The sequence below is a fragment of the Polyodon spathula genome, chromosome 5 (genome assembly GCF_017654505.1).
Source record: "Polyodon spathula isolate WHYD16114869_AA chromosome 5, ASM1765450v1, whole genome shotgun sequence".
Classification (NCBI taxonomy): Eukaryota; Metazoa; Chordata; class Actinopteri; order Acipenseriformes; family Polyodontidae; genus Polyodon; species Polyodon spathula.
The window spans coordinates 69220845-69237083 of NC_054538.1; the positions used below are offsets into that span (position 1 = coordinate 69220845).

General features: G+C 38.7%; 1 protein-coding gene across 3 annotated transcripts in view; it reads left to right on the forward strand.

Moving 5' to 3' along the window:
• LOC121316233 (protein-tyrosine kinase 2-beta-like) overlaps positions 1–16239 on the forward strand; it is a 60881-nt gene that overhangs the window by 38005 nt on the left and 6637 nt on the right. For 2 of the 3 annotated variants that reach the window (XM_041251163.1, XM_041251164.1), the window contains exons 8-24: positions 260–400; positions 1055–1129; positions 3799–3900; positions 4568–4685; positions 6835–6871; positions 7802–7848; positions 8374–8418; positions 8912–9003; positions 9309–9390; positions 9949–10049; positions 10577–10692; positions 11193–11293; positions 11738–11827; positions 12573–12777; positions 12990–13098; positions 13937–13987; positions 15989–16114. In XM_041251163.1, coding sequence (XP_041107097.1) covers positions 260–400; positions 1055–1129; positions 3799–3900; positions 4568–4685; positions 6835–6871; positions 7802–7848; positions 8374–8418; positions 8912–9003; positions 9309–9390; positions 9949–10049; positions 10577–10692; positions 11193–11293; positions 11738–11827; positions 12573–12777; positions 12990–13098; positions 13937–13987; positions 15989–16114 — 1638 coding nt within the window. The remainder of the gene's footprint in view (positions 1–259; positions 401–1054; positions 1130–3798; positions 3901–4567; positions 4686–6834; positions 6872–7801; positions 7849–8373; positions 8419–8911; positions 9004–9308; positions 9391–9948; positions 10050–10576; positions 10693–11192; positions 11294–11737; positions 11828–12572; positions 12778–12989; positions 13099–13936; positions 13988–15988; positions 16115–16239) is intronic. The other variant, XM_041251165.1, reaches the window with a different exon arrangement.

Genomic DNA, 16239 nt, shown 5'->3' on the forward strand with positions numbered 1-16239 from the left:
TGCACTTGTTTCACTGAGACTGGAGCACAATATAAGAGTGAGTGGCAAACACATTTATGAACTAGGAATAGAGTCTTTTTTGCAATATGGAATAATCTTAAAATATGCTTAATGTCCTGCCCAAAATGTGTTTTCATTGAAATGTAACTGGGAGATGTATCTAACAAAGCAGTGAAATCTCAGTCTAAGCTTAGAGATGTACTGCAGATTTCCACATACTGGTACCTGTATAGATGGCTCAGTGGTTTGTGTTTTGTAGGCCAAGCAGTTTCGGAAGATGATTCAGCAGACCTTCCAGCAGTATTCCACCCTCAACGAGGAGCAGTGCATCATGAAGTTCTTTGATACCTTCAGCAACTTCTCAAACTTTGATGAGGAAGTCTACCCCTGTGAACTGGATGTGAGTCTCTCTCTCACACGCACACACACACAAAGTCGCTTGTATTTTCTGAATGCTTATGAGACACTATAGATAGACCCATTGTAAGAGTGTGCAGAATATTCAAGAGCTTCATGGGGTGGATTTCTGTCAGATAGGCAGGACGTTTGTATTGCTAGCCCTGTGTTGTAAGAACTATGAGGCTGTCTCAAAGAATGCTATAGAATAATTTTCTCACCTCCTATTAGCTTTATTAACATTATCACTGCCCCCACCACCACCTTATTGTGCTTGTTCTGCACTTCAGATTAAGTGCTGCATCGTGGTACCTTTGCTTTCGGTCATGTGGCCTGATTTCAGCTATAACAGGAAGTTAATTTTAACTACAAAACAACATGAAGTGATTAGGAACCAGGAAAAGTTCTGAATGTTGAATATCTGCATATTTCAAATCAAAGTATAAAATACAAACACAGAATCAAAAGAAAAAGTGTGGGGGTGGGCAGTCATAATAATTCTTGTGCGCATGAGTGGTACGAAATAGATGTTAAACCCTTGGTTTGGATAGTAATTTGCAGAGGTGCATGTGTCAAGTAGAAATATAGTTGTAGTCCATCCCGAAAGCCTATAGAAACATAGCTATAATGACACATGGTAATCTTTTATTTTTAATAGCAAGGATGGAGTATTGCAGTGGACCTGGTCATTGGATCCAAAGGGATTCGCCAGCGGTCCAGCAAAGAGGCCAAGGTGAGTACAGGACATCCAGTGACTCAATATGTTTCCAGCCACCTTCTGGTTTGAGGTTCTGGCAAGGGAGGGACACTTGTTGCACGTTTTAACCTAGAGCATTTACTTAATAATTATCTTGGTGTACCTGAATAGAATCGTCCACTTTGATAATGTTCCCTCAGAGGTGAGGGTAACAAAGCATTGCCACTCCAGAATGAATGTAGACAGAAGGAACACAGTCGTGAGCATAAGGGGTGTGGCGGTAATGAACTATTTTAGTATGAAGGAATGTGTTGCTACTAATTCTGGAGCCTGAACGGGTCAGCGACACAGAGACGGCAGGCTTGGGATTGTACAAACAAGTACAGTGGCTTGCGAAAGTATTGACCCCCCATTTTTGGCATTTTTCCTATTTTGTTGCCTTACAACCTGGAATTAAAATAGATTTTTTGGGGGTTTGTATCATTTGATTTACACAACATGCCTACCACTTTGAAGATGCAAAATATTTTTTATTGTGAAACAAACAAGAAGTAAGACAAAAAAACAGAAAACTTGAGCGTGCATAAGTATTCACCCCCCCAAAGTCAATACTTTGTAGAGCCACCTTTTGCAGCAATTACAGCTGCAAGTCTCTTCGGGTACGTATCTATAAGCTTGGCACATCTAGCCACTGGGATTTTTGCCCATTCTTCAAGGCAAAACTGCTCCAGCTCCTTCAAGTTGGATGGGTTCCGCTGGTGTACAGCAATCTTTAAGTCATACCACAGATTCTCAATTGGATTGAGGTCTGGGCTTTGACTAGGCCATTCCAAGACATTTAAATGTTTCCCCTTAAACCACTCGAGTGTTGCTTTAGCAGTATGCTTAGGGTCATTGTTCTGCTGGAAGGTGAACCTCCGTCCTAGTCTCAAATCTCTGGAAGACTGAAACAGGTTTCCCTCAAGAATTTCCCTGTATTTAGCACCATCCATCATTCCTTCAATTCTGACCAGTTTCCCACTCCCTGCCGATGAAAAACATCCCCACAGCATGATGCTGCCACCACCATGTTTCACTGTGGGGATTGTGTTCTCAGGGTGATGAGAGGTGTTGGGTTTGCACCAGACATAGCGTTTTCCTTGATTGGCAAAAAGCTCAATTTTAGTCTCATCTGACCAGAGTACCTTCTTCCATATGTTTGGGGAGTCTCCCACATGCCTTTTGGCGAACACCAAACGTGTTTGCTTATTTTTTTCTTTAAGCAATGGCTTTTTTCTGGCCACTCTTCCATAAGGCCCAGCTCTGTGGAGTGTACGGCTTAAAGTGGTCGTATGGACAGATACTCCAATCTCCGCTGTGGAGCTTTGCAGCTCCTTCAGGGTTATCTTTGGTCTCTTGTTGCCTCTCTGATTAATGCCCTCCTTGCCTGGTCCGTGAGTTTTGGTGGGCGGCCCACTCTTGCCAGGTTTGTTGTGGTGCCATATTCTTTCAATTTTTTAATAATGGCTTTAATGGTGCTCTGTGGGATGTTCAAAGTTTCGGATATTTTTTTATAACCCAACCCTGATCTGTACTTCTCCACAACTTTGTCCCTGACCTGTTTGGAGAGCTCCTTGGTCTTCATGGTGCCGCTTGCTTGGTGGTGTTGCAGACTCTGGGGCCTTTCAGAACAGGTGTATATATACTGAGATCATGTGACAGATCATGTGACACTTAGATTGCACACAGGTGGACTTTATTGAACTAATTATGTGACTTCTGAAGGTAATTGGTTGCACCAGATCTTATTTAGAGGCTTAATAGCCTATTTGGACTATTTTGTGTATGTCCATTACATGAAATCCAAATAAAAATCAATTTTAATTCCAGGTTGTAAGGCAACAAAATAGGAAAAATGCCAAGGGGGGGTCAATACTTTCTCAAGCCACTGTAAGAGCGCAGCAAAACGCAAAGCACGGCGGACAAAAAGCAGAACACAGCGGACAAAACGCAGAGCTGCGTGGGCATACGCAGACACCGTGAAGCCGATAGAGGTATGGCAGAGCCCACTAATTAAAATGCATATAAATTAAAACAAACTAGGGCGTACCGCTCCATTAATTTACCACAACCAAAGCACAGAAAAATGTAACAATGCAAGTGAAAGCCTGGCAAAGCACAGACGGCAGGAATGAAAACGACATGTGGGGGTTTGGCAATACACAAACGCAAAAAGCAAGACAGAGAATGAGTGTTCGACCCAGGGCTTAAATAGGGAGGTTAATTGATAGATTGGCTGGATGAACTAGGGAGGAGCCCCTGCTCCTGTCCCCAAAACAACACACAATCATATTCGCTTTTCTGTTTAATTGTTTGGACTGTGGTTTTGTTCACAAATCATCAGTTTTCTGTGGATTCGTAGCACAAACTGTGGATTTGTTAATCAATCATATCTGCACTGCACTCCCCTTCTCTTCAAAGCCGCGCATCCACTTTTAGTTAGAAGATTCATAGAATGAATCAATGAAAAAATCAAAAGGTGACATCACAGAAATGTTTTAATGTGGAATATTTAATATTCTATTAGGAAATTGGTTTCTGATTGCTGGTTCTTTGTGTTATTTTTGTGCTGTAATCATTTATTCATGTTTTCGGCTCAGAACTCTGTAAAAAGTAACTTCTTTGGATGACTGTATTTGTTGGTAAACATAGAAATGATTTTCCAGCCCACTTGTTTAGCGGAGTTCCAACAGATTAAAAGCATCAAATTTTCCACACTGGACGAAGGAAAGACCATGGTTCACCTGGACATAGCTGGAGCCAGACAGGTAAACCAACTGCTTTCAGCTTCAAAACACAAAAACTGCTTTGGGGGGGGGGGGGGGGGTGAGAGAGAGATAGAACACATTTTTATGAAACTGTTTTCAGGTGATTGGGCTCAACTCGCATACCTTAATTCACATGATATTTATGTCTGTTTTTTAATAAAGGAGTAGTGATCAACTGTTTTATTAATTTTATATATGTATATTTTTTTTCATAAAAACTAATCATTGACAAAAATATTAGGCTTTTGTTTTTAGGCTATTAAAGTGATATTCACTGACATATTTTAAATGAGTGTTAAGAATTATAAACAATATTTAACATGTTTTTTTGAAAAAATAAAATAATAGCAATTAAATATAAAAACATAGCAAACAAATACAATTGATACCGGATTTGTATTATATTTAAAACACTAATTTGAAGAAAAATGTCAGGATATAAAACTATTGAATTCTGCCATAGATTTTTAGAAAACCATTAAAAAGTAAAATGTGAATACTGGTACCTTAAATGATTCTGTAAACTGAGCATGTAGACAAGCTAAGGGACATAGCAAGCCACCAAGATATACTGTACCAATGTATTACTTATATTAGCTAATCCAAGGGGCAGTACTATTGTACTAACTGCATGGGTATACTCTACATATTCATTTGGTTTTAACAGCCCTTGTCCATTAAGACCTCCTCCTTGGCAATAGCAGAGAACATGGCTGACTTGATTGACGGTTACTGTCGGTTACAGAGTGGAGAGGTTAGCTCCCTGATTGTCAGACAGAATAAAGGTAAGAGAGTCCTGGTGCTAGACTGGCCACCTGAATGCAATGCCTGCTCTTCTGAATCTAACACCAAATGGCTTTTATTTCTTGATCTACTATCATAGCAGCAACTAATAATGAGGGAACCAGTTCAGGTGTCTGGTCATTTTACTGAAAAACAATACTTGAGTTTGCATTTGGGTTACTTTCTGTAGGAAAACAAATAACACATCATAGTGATAATACATACTGAAAAATAAGGTACTTGACTGTAATTTACGGTCAATGATTGCACACACTGCTTCAATGAAAAAGACAGCAGCTGCATTAAAGATCAGAAATATTTCTGCTAAAGATCGTTCTGTCCCGTACAAGAAAGGGGCATTTCGTGTATCTGTTGTTATTTTTACATTTATTTATGTTTTTATTTTATAACTTCGGTTCGGCGGATTAATCATCACAATTATAAAAAGTCTGTGTACTCACGGCTCACTTTGCTTTTGTTTCGTTTTCACAAACCCGCCTCCTGCCCCGGCCAGGCACGAGATCTTCAATCCTTTTTACCTAATCAATAGCCGTTGGGAATTGACTATTGGTGAAAATAGAATAGCATTTACTGTTTTTCTGGTAAGCATTTACCTGTGGAAATATTTAGGAACATTTGATGTATAGAGAAAATGATCAATTTTGAGTGTGACAACGCTATTTTTTTCTGCTTTAATAAATATGTTTAATCTTGAAATATCTTAAAATACCAATTTTTAGACCATGAAATAAGCAATTTTTTTACAGTGAAAAAAAATACAGCCCTAGTCGTGGATCATCACAACCATTTAAGTCTGGGCTAAACACACACAGCAAGGTGACGGGCAAGATCGATACAGCACAATGGCGTTGTTCAAGGATTTCCAGTTGCTGGAGTACACTTACATTTCCCCACACACTTCTTTGATTAGAGCTTTGTTTCAAAGCTGGTTGCTGTAAAGGGAGGGTGCTTTGCAGCTTGGAGGACCGTGTCATTACTGTTTATATAGAAAGAGACTGGCTCCTGATTTTAAAAAAACAGCACTTCTGAATGCTGTACTCTGTACACAAGGCTGTATACTGTACATGCAAAAGCTGCAGGACACCATTAACTGAAACTCAAATAGGATCTGTAGTGGTGATCAAAATACAGTAATTTACTATTTGCACAGTATAAATAAAATAAAATAATGTTGAATAGTTTAAATCATGAGCTACACACACAGTACAGTATGTTACAGCTGCCGCCAAACGTTTTGCAGCAACCGATAGAATTAAGAAATGTTGCTTCATAAAGTCGAATGAAACCTTCTAAATAATGTTACGTTAACAAAATGAATTGCATACCGCATTGTGGTTTTCCATATACTTAATGAAAAAACTGATTGGCAAATGTGACATTTCGAAATCTAACGTGAAACACTGTACTACTATTAAATGTGTATTGTAACTATAAACACAGAATGTCTGTAGTTATTAGATGTGCTTCTGGGTCAAACAAGTTATAATTTGAGATTTATAAATGAGAACGTCTTTATAGGACTAGATATTACGCCTGTAATAACTGAGGGTTGACTACATTTTTCTTGCCTCTCGTTAGTGGTACAGTAGCCTTACAGGCCTTCTGTTACTTGTATACTCATCATTTTGTTTTCCAGACTGGTGAAGCCCATTGTTCCTACTGCAACACTAGTTCACTTCCTGTGTTACAAGTAATAGGACCCCACTGGTGTTCTGTGCTCCCCATTGGAAACTTTGTGGGGCTGTGCTGTATTACATGCAACATAGATCATGAGACAGAGGAAACCAAGTACTTGAGACCCGTAGTAAAAATATACTCAGTAAACCAGCTGGAATCGTTAGATAGCAGATAGCTGCTTCTGTTATTATCCCGCACTGGGGATGATGCAAATGAAGGGGACGTACTGTAATGGAGGTGACATATAAAAATGTTGAAACTGTTTCTGTGCACTCTATAGGTTACGAGAAACTTCCTTGCTAAGACTGAAAAAATGTACGCCTTATAAAGTATAGCGTTATGAAGAATAAAGAAACTTCACATGTACAATTACACAGGGACATGGAGGGGGTCACAGTTTTAATTGAATTAGGACATCAGATTGTAGTTTAGTTTTTTTCTTTTATTTTGCAGACAAAGATCAACGACATTCTCTCCCTGGAATCCCCACGTATGTATTCATTGTATTCTCTTGCTTTGTGTTTACATGTTATTAATGTAATTGCATGTACATAGATGCTGTGACTATTTGCAAAAATGCTTTGATATAACGGTACTGTATCACATACTTGGTACCAGTATCCAAGGGTTTTGGATCATCCCAGTGTCTTTGGACAAATAATTGATGAAGTGAAATAGTCACACATGCTGACCAAGATCATTATGTTGTCTCTTCACTGTCCATTTATTACAGAGGAATACTGTTATGCTGTTGCTCTTTTGTATGTGAATATCTTTGTTATCTGAAGACCAGTCATTTGGACAGCACATGTGGACTCTGATTTTAGAGTTAAACCAGGCAGCTGTGTATCCCCAGAACGTATCTTTTAGGATTAAACCCTATTTCACTCGAAAGTGATGACACTAATTTAATTATTAACCCTGATCGCTTCACTACTGCTGTGTAGCCATTATAAAACCAAGGACTTTCTCTAAAACATAGACCAGGATCTTTGTTTTGTAAGAAATGTAAATATAGTTCTGCTTTTTATAAGGTCTGTTAAAGATGTTTAAGCTTTTGGTGTTTTACTTGTAAGGAGTATGAAAAATAAGGTTGAAAGGGGTGCCAAATGGTCTCCCCTGGTCTAGACACAACATTATAATGACTCTGCTGATATTTAGGGAGGTAAATTGGACAGGGACAACCACAATCACAATCTTTAGACTTGTATAGTGTCTTTCCCAGCTGAACCCCAGTATATGTGTGTACACCTAGAACAGGTTACAGTAAAAACAAAAAACACATAGAAAAATTAAATCCACTCTAAAAAAGTTTTGTGAGTGGTGCCTCATATCTCACGAAGCAAGAACTCAAACCCATTGCAGCACCAACCTGATTGTAGATAACCCAGGTGATTTCATGTCTTTTTGCCCCTGTCAGAGATGAAGGCGACAGAAAGTCCAGAGATTTTCAAAGACAAAGCTTTGGTAAGTGACACAGTTTGATATCCACACATTATTTAAGCAACCATTTGAACTGCACTGACGGGAATGTTAAGAAATAATGCAGCACATATGGTTGGACATATTGTGGTTATTTTAATGATCAACCACCGCTCTTAAATGCCATATTAATCCTGCTAACGTCCCCCCCCCCCTGGTGTGGACTTAATTACAATCAACACATATCATATGTGAAATGAGGTATGCAGAAAAATCAGGTTTTTGCATTTTAGGATGATGGCATAAAGATCCATCATTAAAATTGACTCCTCCTTGTGAGAATTCATGTTATGTAAAGGCAAATCATAGACCGGAAAGTCCTCACCCCGGGAGTGAAAGGATGCTTTTGTACATTAGAGATATACGTGTTGTTTTACAAAAGAGAAGCTTTAAGCTGTCTCTTTGGATGATCCTCATTTACAGCAACAGCAAGGGTAGTTTTTGGTAAGGCTGATCGACTGTGCTCGTGCTCTTTTAACCCTAAGCTCAGTTTCCTTTTCTGTTTGACAGGGTCTGATATTTATGCAGAAATACCAGATGAAATGTCAAAGTCTGGTAAGAAAAAAATAGATTTATTTTATATCATCCACATTTAATCAAATTGCTACTTTTGTTGCTGTTTTCTTTCTTACATCTGTTGCTAACATCTATTTTTTAACAATAACAAGATGTACTGTACATTTATTTAGTAGGTGTGTTATGTGCTGTTTAAGAACACACTTGTCAGCTGTGTGTATATGTGCGTTTAAGAATAGACGTGTATTTAAACGTATGAGGCTAATTTTAAATTGACATCATCACTTGATAGCAGCAACTACACATGTGCTGTGCTTTACATTTACCACATTTGTTGAACTTCAACATATATCCGAGAATAAAAGTATCTAACAAGCTGTATAAAGATAGCTGCAAAAAGGGATGAGTTTCTAACAAGGGTTAGCTTTTCAGTACCGCATATTTATAGTCACAGTAGTTTCTCCCCTCTAACTTGACTCGAGTTGTCTGTCATGTTTGTGTAACTCTTTCCTCTTATGTTTCTTTGCTGTAGTTGTAAAATACGGCCTCTCCCGAGATGATATAGTCCTGGGGAGGATTCTGGGAGAAGGATTCTTTGGAGAGGTGCACGAAGGGATTTATAAAGTAAGTAGGAAGAGACCTGTGAGCTGTGTAACCACTTTATCAGAAACACGATGGTTTTCTCCATCCCGCTTCTTCATTGTGATCATCAAGGTCCAACACATCTTGCCTTGTGGGTTGAAAGCATTTTTGGCTGCCGTGTACACAGGCTAAAAAAGGAGAGGAGGATTTTATTAATTTAAATGCACTAAATGATGGTATTTCTTTTGCAAAGGGTGGTGGTCAGTCCAGTGTGTTTAACTCCTAGCACAAGCCTGTTGAGGGGTCTGCTCAACACCACGGCCTCACTGTGTTCATTTTCTTTGTAGAAAGGGCAGCGGATATCAGTGGCAGTGAAGACGTGTAAGGACTGTTCTCCTGATGTCAAGGAGAAGTTCATGAGTGAAGCAGGTATGTAGGGCCGGTGCCGGAGAAAATCTGAAAAACCACATCAGGCATTTCATGTAGAACCCTTTAAGGCAAAACTATGCGCAGTAATGTTTTCAGTCAAACTTTATTTTAACAACTGACTATTAACACGTGTTGTTCATGGTTAGTTAACATGTAAGTCACACCCCCCTCGGAATCTAACTACACTTAAGTCATCAAGAGTGTCTCACACTCTTAATGTCAATGACAAAGAATGATAAATGTTAAAACCACAACAGACTCTACATAAACAGATTATTTATGTTAATATCAGCATGTTTTTTTATTTTTTTATTTAGATTTATTTACTTATTACAGGTTTAAAGGTGTTCATTGGCTCCCTATTATTCAAATTCGCTTGTGTCCTGACACATCCAAGAGAAATACACTCTTAACTTGATGGTTGCCACTGAATGCATATAGTAACCTGTTTATAAGCTGCATAAAAAAGGTCAGTTAGAAAAGTACAACAAACATCAGGCTCATATTTAAACCCCAAGGTCCCAGGTACCAGCGGTAACATTTCTCGCTTTCTTTCAGTCATCATGAAAACTCTGGACCATCCACACATAGTGAAGTTGATAGGAATCATTGAAGAGGACCCGGTGTGGATTGTCATGGAACTTTACAAATACGGAGAGGTAAGGGTCATGGAGATACTGCGTTTTATAGAGGCTTGTAAACAGTTTTGTGTTTCTTTTTTGTTTTAGAATTGTAAATTGACAATTGGGAGTAGATAGGTTGTATATTTTTAAGCGACACGCCTTTAAACTTTATGACCTCTGAATTTGCACACTATTTATTTTTTTAAACTGTAATATCTGTTATTAATTATCATATGGTTCTATATGAATACACATTCTCACAGGGCACTTAAACTATTTCATTAGTTACATTTGTGTTGTCGTTTTGCAAATATGCTGTACTTGATCAACCGGTACCCTGCAGGGATAAACCACAGCTCGATTTTATTACAATATTTTGCATATTGCATTAACCCCCTATTGTAGGGATAATCCTATCAGAACCAGGGTTAGGCGGTGTAATAAAATCCAGTGTCCCAGCAGGGATAAAATGATATATTGTTAAACTGAAAGTGATACGTTAAAGTGAAAGTGATGTATTATTACCTAGCCCACCAGCCTAATGCCCTCTCTTTCCCTCTCAGCTTGGACAGTACCTTGTTGAGAACAAGAACACGCTGAGGACTGTGACCCTCGTCCTCTACTCCCTGCAGATCTGCAAAGCGCTAGCCTACCTCGAGGGAGTTAACATGGTGCACAGGTAGGAAACCGAATGCCAACTCTCACAAACCGCTGGTGCCTAGACAGAGACCGAAAATGTCTTGTTGCATGTTAAAAATAGTAGTTTGCTCTATAATGTTTTCACTAGTGTGTGATTGAGAGCTTGCCAGTTGTAGCTAGGGAGCAATGCATTGGCTGTTGTACTTCTAAGGGCTAGGAGTAAAACTCATCTGCGACTGGTTCACCACAATGCACCACAGTGATCCTAACTGATCAGGCTCCAGACAGTCAGACAGAGACAAGTCAGGTTGAGCCTTGTCTCCAGAGTTCAGTAACATGCCAGAATTCACTGCTTAGATCTTCATTGCACTGGTGAATTGGGGCTAAAATAAAGGTTTGTTCAATACATTTTTTTTTTTTTAACAACTCTGGTCAAGCCAACCTGCTTAAAGCTTGATTATTAATTATTTTGCGATTCCATGAATACCCTTACATGTGATGTGTTCGTTTTAATTGAAACAAGTTTCCATGTTTTCACAGGGACATTGCAGTAAGGAACATTTTAGTTGCAGCCCCAGACTGTGTGAAGCTGGGGGATTTCGGCTTGTCGCGGTACTTAGAGGAAGAAGAGTATTATAAAGGTGGGAACTGGACTTAACAGTTGTTAGCAATCTTAAATCCCATGTGCCCTGGCATTGCCTTTGACTGTCTCATTTCGATCATTTGGCTCTACCTGCTCTATAGTATAGGATAGTATAGTATAGTATAGTATAGTATAGTATAGTATTACACTGGTACAACCTCCAAGAGTTGAAAGGCTAATACAGTACAGAGTATGAGCCACACCTAGTTACAGGCCACTGTAAAAACATATTTAAAAAAAGTTTAAAATTGCACCCAGGAGCAACTTAATTCAGAACCACTCAACACGATTACAAACAAAAGGGGGACAAATACACACATTAAATGACAAAGCAATGTGCTAAGTTACGTAGTGTAACTTTTAAGAATAATACAGATGACTGTATTTGCTGAAGCTCTCCTTCACAGCGCGTAGAGCTCATTGCCTTTGTCTCTGTGTGCAGCTTCTGTAACCCGTCTGCCGATCAAGTGGATGGCTCCGGAATCTATCAACTTCAGGCGCTTCACCTCGGCCAGTGATGTCTGGATGTTTGGTACGTTTGACCCTTTCGTTCGTTTGTTCATTTGTTAAGCTTTCTTTCTTGTCCGGGTCCATTGCATAACATTGGCACTGTTGCTGAGCAGGCCTGAGCATGGTACAGTTTGTGTCATGAGACCAGTATAAAAATGACTAATAGGGGTGTCCACTTTAACACCTTCCCTGTACTTTTTAGAAGTTCATGTTGTTAACAAGAGATAAACAACAAAAAACAAAATGATAGTAATAAAATAAGCATGTTCAGAATTTTTGAAGAACAATATATGTGTTTTGCAAATCTCACTACTAATACACACACACCCTAACAATCACAGGCATAAGAACATAAGAAAGGTTACAAACGAGAGGAGATACAAAAAAGGTTTTAAAGGGACTATGGTGCAACTATTTTTTTTCTCTGCAGCAAAAACTCCGGGTTTATATAGCGTGTCAGAAGTGAAATGCTCTTCAGTGAGATCAGTATTACAGCACATTAATACAAATACACAATAACCAACATGCATGAAAAAGAATGGCTTTAGACTTAACAGTGCATTTACCCTTTTCCATTTTAATAATTGGTATTCTCATTGGCTAGTATGTGATGATGTCACAACACTGAGGTGTACACTAGTAATCATCTTGGCTGACCATGCTGATCGTGCAGTATGGCAGGTTATTCTAATTCTTTGCCCAGCTCCTGTTTATAAACCTCTGCGGTTCTGTTTTAACAATGCTCTTGGCTGCTTTGATTCTTGCAGCGGTGTGTATGTGGGAGATCATGAGCACAGGGAAGCAGCCTTTCTTCTGGCTGGAGAACAAGGATGTGATTGCCCAACTGGAGCAGGGGGTCCGACTCCCCAAACCTGAAGAGTGCCCCCCCACCCTCTACACCCTGATGACCCGCTGCTGGACCTATGACCCCCGAGAGAGGCTGAGGTTCACCGAGCTTGTCTGTAAACTCAGGTACGCACCCCCTTCTAGTTCTCTTAGCTTGTATGCCAACATTGTTCTCCTAAATAAGTATAAACATAAAAACACGCACAGCAGCACTGTGATCATTGGGATATACCACTCACCATTGGTGTTCTAAATGAAAGTTGAGCGAATTTGCAGAGTCTTGTATTGTATTTCACTCTACTGTATTTCAATGTATCTCACATTCTGTGTTTTTCTAGCGATATGCACCAGATGGAAGTGGAGCAGGATGAGGAAAGGAATCGGAGTCGAGTGAGAAGCACCAAGTTCTACGAGCCCATGATCACCATCAGTGAGCCACCGCCAAAGGTACTGTAGAGCCCTAACAATACCTGAGACACAGGGGAATTAAAGGAGAGCCCTGTACAGCTTTCAGAAGAGATTGTATTGTACTTTAAAGGAATACTTTATACCCTCTGAGTCCTCATAACATGCAGTGTGTTTTTATTATCATTTAGTACTGTTTCTGCCCTTGTAGGTATAGTTTGCATGTTTAATACAGTCACAGGTGTATTTTACCTTTGAGAGAAAGCCTGAGCAAGGTATAATCTGTATAATAAGGTAAAATAAGATATCATCTGTATAAAATGATACTGATGATGCACTGGGTTGTGTACTCCATTTTGTTCCCCCAGTAAAAGTGAGTATTGATGCATAGAGAATAAAATTCTAAAATTAAAAAAAACTAAAATTTAGAGAAAACTTGATAAATAAATACACTGGTGACTTTATTACACCTGCCTAATTTCCATTAGTTCAGAAATACAGTAATACAGTAATTGATAATAAAGAACACGTACCATAACAAAAAGATACAAATGTTGTAGTGCACAAATTCAGAAGGGTTAAGGTATTTCTTAATAATTCATACATTCTAACCATTGTGATCCTGTGCTGAAAAACAAAAATCTGAGTGGAGTTCCGTGTCACATACCTGTTGGAGGATCAACTGAACTGTGTTCATAAAGCATTAACCTTTATTAACCATAGGCCTCTATACACCTTCAAAATCATTTTACTTTCTGTGACTATTATAACATTAAGCAACACTTTTTTTTGGTTTTTGTGAAGCTCTGATATCGACTACAAACACCTAAACGTTATGCATGATACACTGATACATGTTGTAATTCCCTCTTTTCCTCAGCCTTCCAGAAACAAACCCATGCCCTTTGTCAACCCTGGACTCCAGGTGCAGGTAAGAAGATGGTTGGGCTTGACAACATATCAGAGCTTCTGTGAGGAATATTTCTGTCGCTTCAGAACTTCACATAATTGGCATAAATACATCCAAACTGGACAGTAAAGTAAAATAATGAAGTGCTTCTCTAGCTGGGTGGTCAAAACCCCAACTAGCACATTCCTAAAAGTAAACCTACCAAATGTCCCTGTGTCCCGAAGCTTTTACAAAAATCCTGATTTTGTCCCGGTTTCAAATTTTCGACCCAGGAACAGTAACAAGACAATTGTAATAATTTCTTGAGAATGCACTGTTCACATTGCGTGTCTATAATATATATATATATATATATATATATATATATATATATATATATATATATATATATATATATATGAATAACCTTTCCTGGAAATGACAGTAGTCCCTCCCTAACTGAACCCCCACCACCAAAACTGACAACAAAGACAGGATGAAAAGTAAATGAAAGAACAGATACCTACTTAATCTTTAAAATTAAGAACACGATTAAAAGAAGGCATATACACTCCTAATCTACAGAGTTTAAACTGACTGCGTTCAATCAGTTGAAAAAGGGCGAGAAGCTTTCAGAAATACTGATGGACTCCAATGGTGTGAAATGCAAGATGTGGACTCAGTCAATCAGTGACATAAACAATGTCAGATGCTGTCTCCATTCTATTATATTTTATTGCAAAGAAAGTCTGACTCATACCAAACAAAAGTAGCAGAGAGGCAATGTGCTTTACTTGCGTGTACTGTATAGTAACATAACGTGTCAGTGTGACACCATCATCTATTTTGTGTTACAGTAATTATTATATGAAATAGGCCATAGTAAAAAAAAAACAAAAAAAAACACTAAAATAATTTTTGCATCACCTAGAATTTCAGATTGAGACATAATTAAAAAAAACAAAAAACTGTATGAACATCATTAAGATATTTTATTTAACATCAAGTAATCAAAGAAACTACAAAATGATATAGTAGTACAGTATTTCATGTTAGATTTTGAAATGTTACATTTCTGTTTTTTTGTTAAGTACCATATTCCTTTTAATATGACGCCCTCGAATTTAAGGTGCAGCCCAAATTTCCCACCCTCAATTTGAGGAAAAAATAAAATATCAAATAAATATGCATTTACAAAGATACAACCTCAGTTACGCATATGGAGGCAGTTTGCGGCCGTCTGCTGTCACACAGAGCATTACAGTTATGTGCTGCTTCTCATTACTCACACCTGTTTGTCTTCCAATTTGTTATCTGTGGTACTGTTTGGTATGTTGAAAAGTACTGTCTAAGCTGGTACTGTTTGTTAGAACTGAGCCTAATATTGAAAAGCTGAAATTGTAAAAGCTTCTCTTCAAATTCCTCAGGAAGATAATGACCTGTATGTCACGGATGATTCGAGATCGGGCGGTAATGTTTTTGTTCGTCTTTTCTCTGCAGTCTGTCACGTTGCTGCATTGTGTACTCTGGTAGTCACGTCTTTTGTCGACGATTTTAATATTTGCATCACTGTCCTGTGTTCGAATTTAAGACACAGGCTATTTTTGAGAAGGAAAATATGTTTGAAAAAGTGCTTCTTAAATTTGAAGGAATACGGTATATGGAAAACTACAAAGCGGTATGTAAATCAATATGTTAACATAACATTATTCAGCGGGTTTAATTCAAAGAAAATGAGTTAATTCTATAGGGTGATGCAGAACTTCTGGCCATAGCTGTACAAAGATGTTTGTAACAAGAGATCTCCATAATCTAACATTGAAGGGTTCTTATAATGTGATGAACAGCTTGCCTGGTTTAAGGTGGAAAGGTGAGTCCGTTGAAATTTGACCACAGCACTAAAAATACAAAGAACTGTTTGCTGTCTACTGATTTTGTTCTGCAGCTCAAACGTCCTCGTTGATTGCTTTTGTGTTGTTGATGCTGATTGCCTTTCTCTATGTTGTATCCTCCTTTGCGCCCTCTCCTACCTCCTGCTTCCAGCTGCCTGAGTCTCTGTGTGCCAGCTCACCCATTCTTGCTAGCCCACCTGACTACCAGTCGATGGGTGAGTCAAACTATGTTCCTCCGGTACCGCGACACGACATCTTCAGACGTTGCAGCATGAGGGTAAGAGATGCTTGCTTTAGCTGCTTTCAGGGGAAGGGCTTGATGGGGACGGACCATCACAAGCTCTATCACCTAACCCAATATCCAGTACAGTTCTAACATCTATCTCTTTGGAATTGACATTG